Source organism: Eurosta solidaginis, chromosome 4 (genome assembly GCF_040869045.1).
Source record: "Eurosta solidaginis isolate ZX-2024a chromosome 4, ASM4086904v1, whole genome shotgun sequence".
NCBI lineage: Eukaryota > Metazoa > Arthropoda > Insecta > Diptera > Tephritidae > Eurosta > Eurosta solidaginis.
The window spans coordinates 163,076,781-163,093,920 of NC_090322.1; the positions used below are offsets into that span (position 1 = coordinate 163,076,781).

Genomic DNA, 17,140 nt, shown 5'->3' on the forward strand with positions numbered 1-17,140 from the left:
CTTGCGGAAAGAATAAATAAACCTTTATAAACTATTTTAGGCCAGTGCAATGAAATTAGCATCGTTAAAATTCAGAAAATGTCAACTATATTCGTGCAGGAATCCGTTTTAACAAAACTTGGTGGCCACGGCAGGGAATTGGCCAAAAGAACGACAAAAACACACTTACAATTATGAAAGCACTTCACTCAAAAAAATATAACACTGCGGCAATATATTCCATTGCTCTTTTTTGTACAAAATGGCGTGGATAATAAAATATAACCGTTTTTCAGTGTTTTTTACAAATTTTCTTTAATTTATTTTGTTCCAATGTTTACACATTCCGTACCAACAGCTGATTTCGAAAAATCATTTGCTCTTCCTCTTCTCTTTACGATTCCGTCGTAATGCAGAATACCAAACTTCGATTGAAGCGGAGCGTAGAACGGGAACGTAATCGAAATGCAGAATATGGGTGTATATCTATCTCGATTAGTTTATGCCGTTACCTATTACCGTTATGCGAACAAAGTTAATACACTCTGTGAGCTCTGCTCAGCTGAGTATAAAAATAGGTAGGTACTTTGTGTGAGGATGCAGTTTCAGGTTTTTTGTGGTCTGCGTGTAAAAACTATGACTACGAATCACGTGTTTCAACAATATATGACGTAAACTAGTTTTTTGATGAAATTTGATGAATTTTGAAGCTTCTAGCCGTAAAAAAGGGGCAAAAATGACAGTTTATATGGGGTATATAATATATATACCACCGATCTCTATGATTTTTTCAGACAACAATATATGCTATATACGTAAGCATTTGGTGAAATTTGAAGCCTCTAGCTGTTAAAATGGGGCAGAAATTGCGCAAAGTTTCTTATCTGAACAATAGGTTGTATGAGATATATACTATATATACAATCGGTCTCTATGATTTTTTCAGACAACAATATATGCTACAGACGTAAGCATTTGGTGAAATTTGAACATATCTAAACTATTTTTAAGATAAATATAAAATAAAAAATTGGTAGGTACTTTGTTTGAGGATGCAAAGCTTCACGTTTTTTGTGGTCTGCATGTAAAAACTATGACTAAGTATCACGTATTTCAAAAATATATGGCGTAAAAGTAACTATTTGATGAAACTTGATGAATTTTGAAGCTTCTAGCCGTAAAAAAGGGGCAAAAATTACAGTTTATATGGGGTATATAATATATATACCACCGATCTCTATGATTTTTTCAGACAATAATATATACCTATATACGTAAGCATTTGGTGAAATTTGAAGCTTCTAGCTGTTAAAATGGGGCAGAAATTGCGCAAAGTTTCTTATCTAAACAATCGGTTGTATGAGATATATACTATATATACCACCGATCTCAATGATTTTTTCAGACAACAATATATGCTATATACGTAAGCATTCGGTGAAATTTGAAGCTTCTAGCTGTTCAAATGGGGCTAAATTGCGAAAATATATATATATATATACTATATATATTGTGACGAATATTAGTGACACTAAGTGATACTCACTTCAGACCTGGTAAATCTACCATCGACCAGATTTTCACAATGCGCCAAATCTTGGAAAAAACCCGTGAAAAGAGAATCGACACACATCACCTCTTCGTCGACTTTAAAGCCGCCTTCGACAGCACGAAAAGGAGCTGCCTATATGCCGCTATGTCTGAATTTGGTTTCCCCGCAAAACTTATACGGCTGTACAAAATGACGTTGAGCAACACCATCAGCTCAGTCAGAATTGGGAAGGACCTCTCCGAGCCGTTCGAAACTAAACGAGGTTTCAGACAGGGTGACCCCCTATCGTGCGATTTCTTTAATTTGATGCTGGAGAAAATTATACTAGCTGCAGAACTTAACCGCACTGGAACAATATACTATAAAAGCGTGCAATTACTGGCATATGCTGATGACATTGATATCATCGGCCTAAACACCCGCGCTGTTAGTTCTGCTTACTCCAAGCTGGAAAAAGAAGCGGTAAAGATGGGTTTGATGGTGAATGAGGACAAAACGAAGTACCTGCTGTCATCGAGCAAAGAGTCAGCGCATATGCGCCTTGGCAACCACGCTACTGTTGGCAGCCATAATATCGAAATAGTAAAAGACTTCGTTTATTTGGGAACCAGCATCAACACTAGCAACAACATCAGCACTGAAATCCAGCGAAGAATCAATCTTGCCAATAAATGCTACTTTGGACTAGGTAGGCAATTGAAAAGTAAAGTCCTCTCTCGGCGAACGAAAATCATACTCTACAAGTCACTTATCGTACCCGTCCTGCTATATGGGGCAGAAGCATGGACCATGACAACAGCAGATGAAGCGGCTTTGGGAGTGTTCGAGAGAAAAGTTCTTCGAAAGATTTATGGACCTCTACGCGTTGGCGATGGCGAGTACCGAAGAAGATTTAATGATGAGCTGTACGAGCTATACGCAGACATCAACATAGTCTAGCGAATTAAAACGCAGCGGCTGCGCTGGCTAGGCCATGTTATGCGAATGAAAGATGATGCTCCGGCCAAGAAAGTGTCTATCGGAACCCGCCTATGGAAGCAGAGGTAGAGGGCGGCCCCCACTCCGTTGGAAGGACCAGGTGGAAAACGATTTAAACTCCCTTGGTGTGACCAATTGGCGCCGGTTGGCGGAGCGAAGGAGCGACTGGCGCGCCTTGTTGGACGGCCATAACCGTTTAGACGGTTAAGCGCCAATTAAGTAAGTAAGTAAGTAAGTGATACTCACATCCCTAGTCTGATGCTAAGTAAATGAAGTCACAACAACAATAAAGCAGACAGTCACTAGTATCTACATAAACGAATCAATCATTATGTCTACACATATATACGTACACGCAGCGGAGAACCAACGCACAACCACATGCATATCTCTGAGATACTCCCGAAAGTATGCAATGAGAGAAGCTATAAAATCGTGCATCTGTAGTTACAGCTCAGAAATTTGATAGCTGGTGGCCAACTAGTAGATTCTGGAAATGGAAGCGCCTAGAAGATGCGAACGAGGAAATCAGAAAGTATAAAAGGCAGCAACAGTAGAGGCGCGAATCAGTTGGATTTAAGACGCTATCTAGCGAGCAATAGCAGTATTATTTTAAAAATCAGTTTCATTTAAGCAAGTTATTGGTGTTATTGTGAAGTACTTTAATAAAGGCCATTTTGCATTATTAAATATTGGAGTTATTTATTCAACAGTTTAGTGATTCGAACTAAGCAGAAGGTTGCAAATAAGAGGATTTGCAGTAAATTCGTTACAATTGGTGTCAGAAGAGGAATTGTTGAATAAATTCCGAAGACTTCGAATACAACTTGGACATGGTAAAGTTAAGTGAATTGACTATCCAGCAACTGAAGGAGTTGGAAGTCCGTGGATTGGCTACTTTTGGCGATAAATCCCAGCTACAAAGACGACTAAGTGTAGCTATGGTATTTGAAGGAACCAATGCTGAGGAGTATGTCTTTCATTATGATAGCGACAAAACAACAACAAAAATGGAAGAAAAAAACGAAACACTGCAGACAGTGACGAGCACAATATCTGCACAAACATCGACAATGGCATCTCAGCTGGAGTCACAGGAGGCACGCATTTCAGAAATGGCGTCATCTCAATGGGAAGAACAGAAGACATATATGTCATCTCAACTGGAAGCGCAAGAGGCACGTATATCTGGAATGTCGACAAAAATTTCGGAACAGGTATCATCGCAGCTCTTTGCGAAACGGGAAGAGCAGGACGCAAAAATTTTACAACTCGAGGACAAAATTGATGCCGAGATAGAAGCGTTGAAAGGTCTTATGCAACAGTTACAACTAAATCAACCAGCTGTTCCAGCGAGCAATCCGAAGGTAAAAACTCCATCTTTTGACGGCTCTATTCCTTTCGAGGTATTCAAGCTTCAATTTGAGAAGACGTCAGCAGTGAACAACTGGAATGCTGAAGATAAAGTTGCTGCACTGTTCGTGGCATTGAAAGGGCCTGCAATTGAAATATTACAGACAATTCCAGAGTACGAACGGAACGACTATGAAACATTGATGAGCACTCTAGAGAGACGTTACGGAAGCGAGCATAGGAAACAGATATATCAAATTGAGTTGCAAAATCGTTACCAAAAGGCGAATGAGACTTTGCAGGAGTTTGCGTCAGATGTTGAAAGATTGGCTCATCTCGCAAATGCAGACGCATCTATGGAATACAGTGAGAGGGTTAAAATTCAGAGCTTTATAAATGGAAGACGGGATGCCGAAACGAAACTAGCTACATATGCGAACCCAAAGCCAACATTTGCTGAAACGGTATCCCATGCACTGACTCAGGAAACAGCGTCACTTTTGAGTAAGCCCGCATACAAAGCTCATCGCGTGGAAGTAGAAAGGCCAGAGTGGGTAGACGCAATATTGGAGGCGCTGAAAGGATCGCAAAAGCGGAGTGAAAGAGTTATCAAATGCTTCAAATGCGGGAGGCTCGGTCACAATGCAACGTCATTGCGATCTTGGTCCTAATAGTTCCAACTTGGCTGGTCGTAAACGCAAAGCTGGAGGAGGTAAGCAAGGGCGAGTCAAATGTAAAGATCGAGAACTACCCCAGCTATTGAATGTCGTGTGATACCTATCTCGCAAACTGGAAGGAAATCGAGCAGTCTTACCGTCAAAGGAAATGTGGATGGCAAGGAGCGTGTACTGACTGTAGATACGGGCGCATCTCATTCTTTAATCCGATCCGATTTGGTCAACAGGAGAGTAAAGCCATTACCTGGAGCAAGATTGCGTACGACTACTGGCGAGTATAACCAAGTCCAGGGAGAAGTGGTATGTGAAGTCTTAATTGGGGAGGTGATGGTTCTACACAAATTCATTGTGGCAGAGATTGTTGATGAAGTCATATTGGGAGTGGAGTTCTTAGTGACATGACATGACAGCAAGATCGATATGCAGAGAAGTGTTATGCGTTATGAGCACCAGGATGTGCCACTTAACTTCAGTTTGGAAAAAGGGTTCAGCAGTAATCGATTACTGGTGGAGAAGAGTCGACAAAGACCACAAAAGTCAAAGGCAGCAGATCGGGCGAGGGTTGATGTAACGAATGGGCCAAAAAAAATCAAAATCAAAGGTACCTGCGAGAAAAGCACTGGCATTGACAAACGCACTAAAATGACTGAAAGAATTTTCCAGAAAGAATGCAAGGGTGATTTCAAGCCAGCGCGCACTTCTGTTGGGAAACATCGGAAAGATACTGATTATGTGAAGCCAATCCCTCAAAAGCAAGCTCTAAAAAGTAGTTCATTGGCCAAACAACAGAGTGCGAGGGAACGATCAAGGACAATGAGTAGTAGGATGAAACACAGGTACGACAAGAACAATAATTCGGAAGGTTTCTTGGAGTGAGATTTGGTACTGATATACAACCCTTACCGGCGAAAAGGTGTCCAATCTAAATATCGGTTCAGTTGGGAAGGCCCGTACAGAGTTGTGAAGAGGATCAGTGATGTCATCTACCGCATACAAACAATTGGGAAACCACGAAATAGAAGGGTGGTTCATTTGGAGAGGCTAGCAGCGTTTAGATCGAGAGATTTGTCTGATCGGGACGATCACACACAACCACATGCATATATCTGAGATACTCCCGAAAGTATGCAATGAGAGAAGCTATAAAATCGTGCATCTGTAGTTACAGCTGAGAAATTTGATAGCTGATGGTCAACTAGTAGATTCTGGAAATGGAAGCTCCTAGCAGATGCGAACGAGGAAATCAGAAAGTATAAAAGGCATCAACAGTAGAGGCGCGAATCAGTTGGATTTAAGACGCTATCTAGCGAGCAATAGCAGTATTATTTTAAAAATCAGTTTCATTTAAGCAAGCTATTGGTGTTATTGTGAAGTACTTTAATAAAGGCCATCTTGCATTATTAAATATTGGAGTTATTTATTCAACAGTTTAGTGATTCGAACTTAGCAGAAGGTGCAAATAAGAGGACTTCCAGTAAATTCGTTACAATATATACTATATATACCATCATATATATACTATATATACCACCGATCTTTATGATTTTTTCAGACAACAATATATGCTATATACGTAAGCATTTGTTGAAATTTGAAGCATCTAGCTCTTAAAATAGGGCAGTAATTACGAAAAGTTTCTTATCTGAACAATCGGTTTGGGGGATATATACTATATATACGACCAATCTCATCAATTTTTTTATACAAAATATGTGCAATATACGGAAGTATATGGTGAAGTTTGAAGCTTCAATCTGTTAAATTGAGGATGATATGACAAAAATTCCCTTTTTCTGAAAAATCGTTTGTATGGAGGATATATGCTATAGTGGTCCGATCCGGCCGGTTCCGACAAATGTCTAATTGGACACCCATATACACCCGCTCACCAAATTTTATCAAGATATCTCATAAATTGAGGGACTAGTTTGCATACAAACATACAGACGGACAGACGGACATGGCTAAATCAACTCAGCTCTTCATCCTGATTATTTCGGTATACTTTATGGTGGGTCTATCTATTTTCCTTTAAGGACTTACAATTTTAGGTTTCATGAAAGGTATAAAAATAGGTACTTTGTGTGAGGATGCAAAGCTTCACGTTTTTTGTGGTCTGCATGTAAAAACTATGACTACAAAACACGTATTTCAAAAATATATGACGTAAACGTAACTATTTGATGAAATTTGATGAATTTTGAAGCTTCTAGCCGTAACAAAGAGGCAAAAATGACAGTTTATATGGGGTATATAATATATATACCACCGATCTCAATGATTTTTTCAGACAACAATATATGCTATATACGTAAGCATTTGGTGAAATTTGAAGCTACTGGCTGTTAAAATGGGGCAGAAATTGCGCAAAGTTTCTTATCTGAACAATCGGTTGTATGAGATATATACTATATATACCACCGATCTCAATGATTTTTTCAGACAACAATATATGCTATATACGTAAGCATTCGGTGAAATTTGAAGCTTCTAGCTGTTAAAATGGGGCTGAAATTGCGAAAATATATATATATATATACTGTTACGAATATTAGCAAAACTAAGGGGTGCTGCTATCTCTAAGCCGATGCTAAGCAGTGACGCGAATTCACATCAATAATTCAATCATTATGTATCTACATAAACGAAACAATAATTGCGTCTACACATATGTACCATGTACATATACGAGCAGCGGAGAGTCAATGCACAAACACATGCATATATCTGAGATACTCCTGAAAGTATGCAATGAGAAAAGCTATAAAATTGTGCAATTGTAGTTACAGCTGAGAAGTTTGAGAGCTGATGGTCTAGTAGATTCTGGAAGCGCCTAGAAGATGCGAACGTTGAAATCAAAGAGTATAAAAGGCAACAAGTGTAGACGCGCTGGAATTCAGTTTGATTTGAGTTTCGATTAAGACGATATCTACCGAGCAATAGCAGTATTATTTTGAAAGTCAGTTTCATTTAAGCTATCAGTTTGGTTATTAAGCCAGCTAATTGCAAAGTATAAGTGTTATTGTGAAGTACTTTAATAAAGGCCATTTTTCCATTATTCAATATTGGAGTTATTTATTCAACAGTTTAGTGATACGAACTTAGCAAAAAGGCAAATAAGAGGATTTGCAAGCAAATTCGTCACAATTGGTGTCAGAAGAGGAATTGTTGAATAAATTCCAGAGGACAACAAGGACATGGCAAAGTTAAGTGAATTGAAGATCCCGTAACTGAACGAGTTGGGGAACCGTGGATTGAATACAACCGGCATTAAACTCGAACTTCAGGCACGACTACGAGAGGCAATGGAATTAGAAGGAATTGATGTGGAAGACTATGTCTTTCATCTTGATGGCGAGGAGACAATAAAAATTGAAGAGAAAAACGAAACATCGCAGACAATTACCAGCACAGACTTGAACATGATATTGGCTGCAATAACTGCTCAAACATCGACAGTAACATTCAAGATGGAAGCGCAAGAGGCACGTATAACAGAAATGTCATCACAAATATCCACAAATATGGCATCCCAGCTGGAACCGCAGGAGAACCGTATAACAGCGAAGATTGAAGCACAGGAGGCACGTATTTCAGAAATGTCATCGCAAATGTCATCTCAACTGGAAGAGCAGAAGACATATATGGCATCCCAGCTGGAATCACATGAGACACGTATTTTAAAAATGTCGACACAGATTACATCAAAGATGGAAACACAACTGAAAGAGCAAGAGGCGCGTATATCATCAAAACTCGAAGCGCGTATGGACGAGAAAATAACGCAGTTTGAAGAAAAATTCGAGGCAGACGTGGATGCGTTGAGAGGTCGTATACAGGAATTGCAACTTAATCGGCCGGCTGCTTCAGCGAGTAATACGAAGGTAAAAACTCCATCTTTTAACGGTTCTGTTCCTTTCCAGGTCTTCAAGCTACAGTTTGAGAAGACCGCAGTAGTGAACAACTGGAATGCCGAAGATAAAGTTGCTGCACTGTTCGTGGCATTGAAGGGGCCAGCAGCGGAAATCCTACAGACGATTCCCGAAGGAGAGCAGAACAATTATGAAGCATTGATGGCTGCTGTAGAACGACGTTATGGAAGCGAGCATAGAAAACAGATATTCCAAATTGAGTTGCAAAACCGCTACCAAAAAGCAAATGAGACATTGCAGGAGTTTGCTTCAGATGTTGAAAGGTTGGCTCATCTCGCAAATGCGGACGCACCCGTGGAATACACGGAGAGGGTAAAAATCCAGAGTTTTATAAATGGCATACGAGATGTGGAAACGAAGCGGGCTACATATACGAATCCAAAACTAACATTTGCTGAAACGGTATCGCATGCTCTGATTCAGGAAACAGCATCGCTTCTGTGTAAGCCAGTTTTCAAAGCACGCCGTGTGGAAGTAGAACGGCCAGATTGGGTAGACACAATTTTGGAAGCACTGAAGGGATCTCAACAGAAGAATGCCGGAGTTATTAAATGTTTCAAGTGCGGCAACCCAGGTCACATTGCACGTCATTGCGATCTTGGTCCTAATAGTTCCAACAATGTGGGTGGCCGTAAACGCAAAGCTGGCGGAAATGAGCAAGAGCGTGTCGAATGTAAAGAACGAAAACTTTCCCCGGCTGTTGAATGTCCTGTAATATCTGTGTCGCAAATTGGAAGGAAATCAAGCAGTCTTACCGTCAGAGGGAATGTGGATGGTAAAGAGCGTGTACTGACTGTAGATACGGGGGCATCTCATTCCTTGATTCGATCTGATTTGGTCTACAGGAGAGTAAAGTCATTACCTGGAGCAAGGTTGCGTACGGTAACAGGCGAATATAATCAAGTCCAAGGCGAAGTGGTATGTGAGGTATTAATTGGAAAAGTCATGGTTCTACACAAATTCGTTGTGGCGGAGATCGTTGATGAAGTCATATTGGGAGTGGACTTCTTGGTTGACCATGACGTCAGGATCGATATGCGTGGAAAAATTATGCGCTATAAGAACCAGGACATACCACTTAACTTTAGTTTGGAAAAAGGGTCCAGCAGTAATCGGGTACTGGTGGAAAAGACTCGACAAAGACCACGAAAGTCAAAGGCAAAGGTTGATAGATCGAATGGGCCAAATAAATCAAAATCAAAAGCACCTGCGAGAGAAACACTGGCATTGACAAAACCTAAAAGACGCAGGAAAACGAAGCAACGAATTTCCGAGAAAGAATGCGAGGGTAGTTTCAAGCCGGAGCGCACTACTCTTGTGAAATGTGGGAACGATACCGATTATGCAAAGCAAATCCGTCCAGTGCAAGCTCTACGAAGTGGTTCATTGACCAAACAACAGAGTGAGAAAAACACTGGCATTGACAAACCCTAATGGACGCACTAAAATGACTGAAAAATTTTCCAGAAAGAATGCAAGGGTGGTCTCAAGCCAGCGCGCACTTCTGTTGGGAAACGTCGGAACGATACTGATTATGTGAAGCCAATCCCTCAAAAGCAAGCTCTACAAAGTAGTTCATTGGCCAAACAACAGAGTGCGAGGGAACGATCAAGGATAATGAGTAGTAGGATGAAACACAGGTACGACAAGAACAATAATTCGGAAGGTTTCTTGGAGGGAGATTTGGTACTGGTATACAACCCTTACCGGCGAAAAGGTGTTCAATCTAAATATCAGTGCAGTTGGGAAGGCCCGTACAGAGTTGTGAAGAGGATCAGTGATGTCATCTACCGCATACAAACAATTGGGAAACCACGAAATAGAAGGGTGGTTCATTTGGAGAGGCTAGCAGCGTTTAGATCGAGAGATTTGTCTGATCGGGACGATTTGCGCAATTTCTGCCCCATTTTAACAGCTAGAAGCTTCAAATTTCACCAAATGCTTACGTATATAGCATATATTGTTTGTCTGAAAAAATCATAGAGATCGGTGGTATATATATTATATACCCCATATAAACTGTCATTTTTGCCCCCTTTTTACGGCTAGAAGCTTCAAAATTCATCAAATGTCATCAAATAGTTACGTTTACGTCATATATTTTTGAAATACGTGATTTGTAGTCATAGTTTTTACATGCAGACCACAAAAAACGTGAAGCTTTGAATTCTCACACAAAGTACCTATTTTTATACCTTTCATGAAAATGAAATACCCACCATTAATATAAAATAGATAGACCCACCATTAAGTATACCGAAATAATCAGGATGAAGAGCTGAGTTGATTTAGCCATGTCCGTCTTGTCTGTTTGTATGCAAACTAGTCCCTCAATTTTTGAGATATCTTGATAAAATTTGGTGAGCGGGTGTATTTGGGTGTTCGATTAGACATTTGTCGGAACCGGCCGGATCGGACCACTATAGCATATATCCTCCAGACAACCGATTTTTCAGAAAAAGAGGATTTTTGTCATATCTTCCCCAATTTAACAGATTGAAGCTTCAAACTTCACCATATACTTCCGTATATTGCACATATTTGGTCTGAACAAGTTGATGAGATCGGTCGTATATATAGTATATATCTCCCAAACCGATTGTTCAGATAAGAAACTTTTCGTAATTACTGCCCTATTTTAAGAGCTATAGGCTTCAAATTTCAACGAATCCTTACGTATATAACATATATTGTTGTCTGAAAGAATCATAAAGATCGGTGGTATATATAGTATATATATGGTGGTATATATAGTATATATTGTAACAAATTTACTGCAAATCCTCTTATTTGCAACCTTCTGCTAAGTTCGAATCACTAAACTGTTGAATAAATAACTCCAATATTTAATAATGCAAAATGGCCTTTATTAAAGTACTTCACAATAACACCAATAGCTTGCTTAAATGAAACTGATTTTTAAAATAATACTGCTATTGCTCGCTAGATAGCGTCTTAAATCCAACTGATTCGCGCCTCTAATGTTGCTGCCTTTTATACTTTCTGATTTCCTCGTTTGCATCTTCTAGGCGCTTCCATTTCCAGAATCTACTAGTTGGCCATCAGCTATCAAATTTCTCAGCTGTAACTACAGATGCACGATTTTATAGCTTCTCTCATTGCATACTTTCGGGAGTATCTCAGATATATGCATGTGGTTGTGCGTTGCTTCTCCGCTGCGTGTACGTACATATGTGTAGACATAATGATTGATTCGTTTATATAGATACAAGTGACTATCTGAACAATCGGTTGTATGAGATATATACTATATATACCACCGATCTCTATGATTTTTTCAGACAACAATATATGATATATACGTAAGCATTTGGTGAAATTTGAAGCTGCTAGCTGTTAAAACGGGGCAGATATTGCGCAAAGTTTCTTATCCGAACAATCGGTTGTATGAGATATATACTATATATACCACCGATCTCAATGATTTTTTCAGACATCAATATATGCTATACACGTAAGCATTTGGTTAAGTTAAAATGGGGCTGAAATTGCAAAAAAAATATACATATACTATATATATACTGTATATACCATCATATATATATTATATATATCACCGATCTCTATGATTTTTTTACACAACAATATATACTATATACGTAAGCAATCGGTGAAATTTGAAGCTTATAGCTGTTAAAATGGGGTTGAAATTGCGAAAAGTTTCTTATCTGAACAATCGGTTGTATGACATATATACTATATATATGTACAATCGATCTCTATGATTTTTTCAGACAACAATATATGCTATATACGTAAGCATTCGGTGAAGTTTGAAGCTTCAATCTGTTAAATTGAGGAAGATATGACAAACATCCTCTTTTTCTGAAAAATCGGTTGTATGGAGGATATATGCTATAGTGGTCCGATCCGGCCGGTTCCCACAAATGTCTAATCGGACACCCAAATACACCCGCTCACCAAATTTTACCAAGATATCTCAAAAATTGAGGGACTAGTTTGCATACAAACAGGCAGACGGACAGACGGACATTGCTAAATCAACTCAGCTCTTCATCCTGATTATTTCGGTATACTTAATGGTGGGTCTATCTATTTTCCTTTAAGGACTTACCATTTTGGGTTTCGTGACGAAATTAATATACCATTTCATTTTCATGAAAGGTATAAATTTGGCAACCACGGCAGTAAGTACCCTGCAAAAATCGTTGGATCATGTGGTCCACTTGTGTCATACTGGAGTACTCCATCGATTACTCTGATGTAATGCTGAGCTGGAGTATATGGTTCAGTCCTAGGACATCGCAATGTTAATTTGACCATATTTTTTTTTTTTTAATTGTGTTAATTTCGGAGCACTCGCTTGCGAGTACTCCATACATGCATGCATGGAGTACTCCGATTTTTGCAGGGTATTTACTCATGGCATGCAGCCTTATGCCCCTATTACCGTTTACAACTCAACTCTGGTTGGGTTGAAATTTCGCAATTTGGTATTACAGATTACAACTCAACCTGTCAAAAAAAAATGTCGGTTGAGTTGTCTAGTCTAACAACTTTTTGTGGCATTACCGTTTACAACCTTGTGTTGGTGTAATTGTCAAAGACGTCAAAATCTTACAACTGATTACTAGCAGTTGTCTCATACAATTTTGCAATTGTTTTGAAAAAATGTTACGTTTTAGAAGACGGCTCACCACCTAATTTTTAACAAAAATTTTCAAAGTTGGTATCAAAAGACATGTTTCGACCTCCGATTTAAGAACCCAAAAACAAAAATTAAAAATTTATTTTCTGTCTATCATTTCGATTCAAATTTTCATGTGGTTGTATTTTGCCAGATTTTTTGTACACACTAATGCAGAAAGGCGTTGGACCCACCCAGGGTTATTTTTAAAAATCGCGGCCAAAGACCGCCAACGCAGAAAGATGTTCTGTGCAAAAAAAACTGTGGATCGGACCTCATATTTCGGACCCTTGGGCCATTTTGTGGGTTTTTGTAAATATTTTTCGACAGAAATAAAATTTTTAATTTCCGCTTTCGAATCCTAAAAACGGAGACCAAAACGCGTCTTTTGATACCACCTTTGATAAGAGTTAGATGGTGCACGGGCTCATAAAAAGTTACCAAAAAAAAAAAAACAAAAAATTTAGAGCCGGTATTTAAACTTTTTTAATCAAACAATAATCAACAATTTTGTACACATTTATAGAAAAAACAACGTTTAAACGAAGGATTACATTGAATAAGCTTTTGACTTTATGGAGCGACATTCCGAAGTCGGACGAGGCTGGCCGCAGTTCAGATGCACCCAATATAAGTGAAATTAGGCGAACGTGAGTCCCATTGATACTAATCACTACTCCTGGTAATCCTGTTTTAGAGTAAAATACAATTTTTGCTCTTTGGGTTTTAATCCACTTCGCACAAATATGCTCCTCAATAATATGTAAAACCAGTCCAACACCAAAATCATTTCCGCAGCATTCTTGATAGCTGCCATCACCAAGGAGTCTAGGTGTGTCGCATAATTTTAAAATAGGGGTACAGCATTCCCTCGAAAGCGTTTGCGGAAATGGTCCTTAATTTTGTTTAGTAATGAGCAAAATGCTTCCTTTCAAATCTGCAAAATAACTTCATTTGAAGTTCATCATTTGTCAATTAAACATTTTCCTACTTGGTGCTTGGTAGTTCCAAGGGATTGGAATGAATGTTTTCCGTATTCGCGACATGTCAATCGCCAACATTTTCGCCATTATAAAATAGATTTCATATCATTTAATATCTTGTAATACAAAATCACTTTTGCAAATGCTTAAATTTCCGCCACAAATTGATCAGCTGTACATTTATTTGTTAAATCATAACTTTCCTAGGTTGCCAGCACCAATTCAACTGAAATAAGTTGTAATTCGTAATACCAAACAGGAGTTGAGTTGTCTGAAAGTTGAGTTGTTTTAATTACAACCCAACTAAGTTTAGTTGTATACCGTAATAGGGGCATTAATTCAACTTTTGCGCAACCGAACACTGTGCTTTAAAATTATAGAAAATCTATTACCACGTTGTAATAGATTGTCTCTGTGTCACCCTGGAATTTGACAAAAATGTCAGCTGTCATACGCAGCACTTGTGAAGGTGAGAATGAAATAGCACTATTGTACCTTAATAAATTTTATTTTTCTTCAGATTTGTACAATATCGCCTGTGGAAGATTGTTAAAATACTCTAAAATCGTCCAAAAATGTCGGGATACGTTGCCAGGAAGGGACCATTGGTTTTCTGTAAGTACGCTATGGCTTTTACAATAATGCAGAATGTATAAGATTACAGGGACTTTTAGGGAAATATTCGCTAAAACAATATCGCAATTTGATTACGTAAATTAAAATATTAATTGCACACAATTTTGTTTTCAGCAAGCTTGGGCAAATGGGCCTACAACTTGTCTGGTTTCAATCAATACGGTGAGTTACTATAGCGATTGTATAAATTGCGTGTTAACAATTACACTTATCACATAAGCAAATAAATTTCTTGGTCCACTCAGGTCTACAACATAACGATTGCCTCTACGAGAACGAAGACGTAAAGGAGGCTATCCGCCGGCTACCCCGTAAATTGTACGATGAACGTAATTTCCGTATAATGCGTGCTCTTCATCTCTCCATGACAAAAACAATTTTGCCCAAAGAGCAATGGACAAAATATGAAGAGGATGTTAAGTATTTGGAACCCTACTTGAAGGAAGTGATTAAGGAACGTGAGGAGCGTGAAGAATGGAACAAAGACCATTAAGGCATAAAAAAAAATCTTATTTGAAGAAGTTAAAGAAAAAATAAAATTGAAAATTGAAATATGGTGTGAGTTGCATTCAAAATTTTGCGTAAAGGGTAAACCTTTCAAGCGGTAAGTCATTATAGCAAGTCGGCCAATATAGCAGCTGGAAAGGAAATGATGAGTTAATTATCTAACGATGAAAAAAGTTCGTTAATGTGGTTAAAAATCTAACATTTTAACATAGCCTGATACAAATTTCGATAAAGATATTGTTAAATTAGCGCAACCTTTCAGAAAAAGCAAAACTAAACTCATGATTCAGTTATGAACCAGACTATTGTGAGAAAATCAGTGCCTGCTGGACAGGTCGACAACAAGGTATTGTTGGTTTAACATCGAAAACATCCGTTATCGCTACAACAACAACCACCTGAAGGATAAGGCAGTCCTTTGTCGGATTGCATCCGGTACGTTGCGGTTTCAACGCGACTGCTTTGATAACGATTTTTTTCCGACGACTCTTTGGATGGACACACCAACATGAGTATTGTCGGTATAAGAGTACCTAGCCAGACGTAAATCCAGGTCGTCCTCCTAAGTTCCCGACTGACGTGGAAGACCGAACTGTTGTTTTGCGGTGCAAACACTTCCGGTAGCTTTGAGTGAGTACGACCGTTTTTTCGGGGTGTAACTTAACATGATCGGTTACTGCTAATTTGATTTTACCAGGTCTAACCTTTTGAGTTATCTCCCCCTTTATCTTTTCCCAAATAGATGCTTAAAATTGTCACCAAACACAATGGATAAGCTAGAGGGGAGAGCATTCATACCTATGGACCAGTCAATAAGTTACACATTCTACTCATTGCCAACCTGGACAAATAAATAAATACAAGGAGCGATATTCCTCCTTTAGGATTTTAGTTCCAAATTCTCTCCCAATTTGCATCTTGACACGTTTTAATTTTTCCTTCATGTAATATGCCAACTCCGAATTTAAGCGCAATTTATAGCTTCTCTAACCCGATTTTCAACTTCAGTTACCCTTCAAAGAGTCCTACTTTGTTTAGCAGGCGAGCATCTACAACCCCAAGTTCCTCACGGAAAGAAGAGGTTGGATGACCTGGAGGGTACAATGTGCACATATCAATTCGTTCCCACGATGGCCGAACTAGTACTTTAATGGTGTTGTTTTTAAATGTACCGGGTGCGGCAAAGGTCCGCCAACATCGATAAATGCAACATGAACTAAATAACTTGTATAAATGGTTGTGTGGTAATAGACTGAAACTAAACATAAATAAAACTAAATATATGATAATATCAAGGAGGAATATCAATGAGGAGGATATAGCCGAGCTAAAAATAAATGATGAAATCATACAAAGAGTTAACAGTATAAAATACTTAGGAATAATAATTGATAATAAACTCAAATTTGAAGATCATATAAATTATACAATTAAAAAAGTTGCTAATAAAATAGGAGTGATGCAGAGAACAACTAAATTCATTCAGAAAAAGTACAAAATAATCTTATATAAATCAGTTATAGAACCGCACTTCGCCATTCTATTCATAATATCGGATAAAGAAGTAGACAAGCTCCAAAAGCTTCAAAATAGATGCATGAGATTTATTCTTCAGAAACCTAGAGATACACAAACGGCTGACATGTTGAAGACTTTAGACTGGTTAAGTGTGAAATAAAAGATTTTTTTCCACTCCATGAAATTCATATTTAATATCAAAAATTGAAATGTACCTGAGTATTTAAATAAAAATATAGCATTAGTTGAGCAAACTCACAACATAAATACGAGGAGCAAACATAATTTCAAGTTGCAGTTTTTTAGAACTGAAATTGATCAAAAGAACATTTTCTACAAGGGTCTGAAAAGTTACA

The 17,140-nt window shown here is 38.4% G+C and overlaps 2 protein-coding genes across 4 annotated transcripts in view; one reads left to right on the forward strand and one right to left on the reverse strand.

Moving 5' to 3' along the window:
- LOC137250564 (vesicle transport protein GOT1B) overlaps positions 1 to 17,140 on the reverse strand; it is a 31,552-nt gene that overhangs the window by 12,830 nt on the left and 1,582 nt on the right. The window lies entirely within an intron of this gene.
- On the forward strand, positions 14,591 to 15,311 carry UQCR-14 (Ubiquinol-cytochrome c reductase 14 kDa subunit). Its single transcript, XM_067779163.1, has 3 exons — positions 14,591 to 14,738; positions 14,874 to 14,921; positions 15,005 to 15,311. Exons 1-3 carry the CDS (start codon positions 14,699 to 14,701, stop codon positions 15,250 to 15,252), a joined length of 336 nt encoding a protein of 111 aa, XP_067635264.1. The 5' UTR covers positions 14,591 to 14,698; the 3' UTR covers positions 15,253 to 15,311.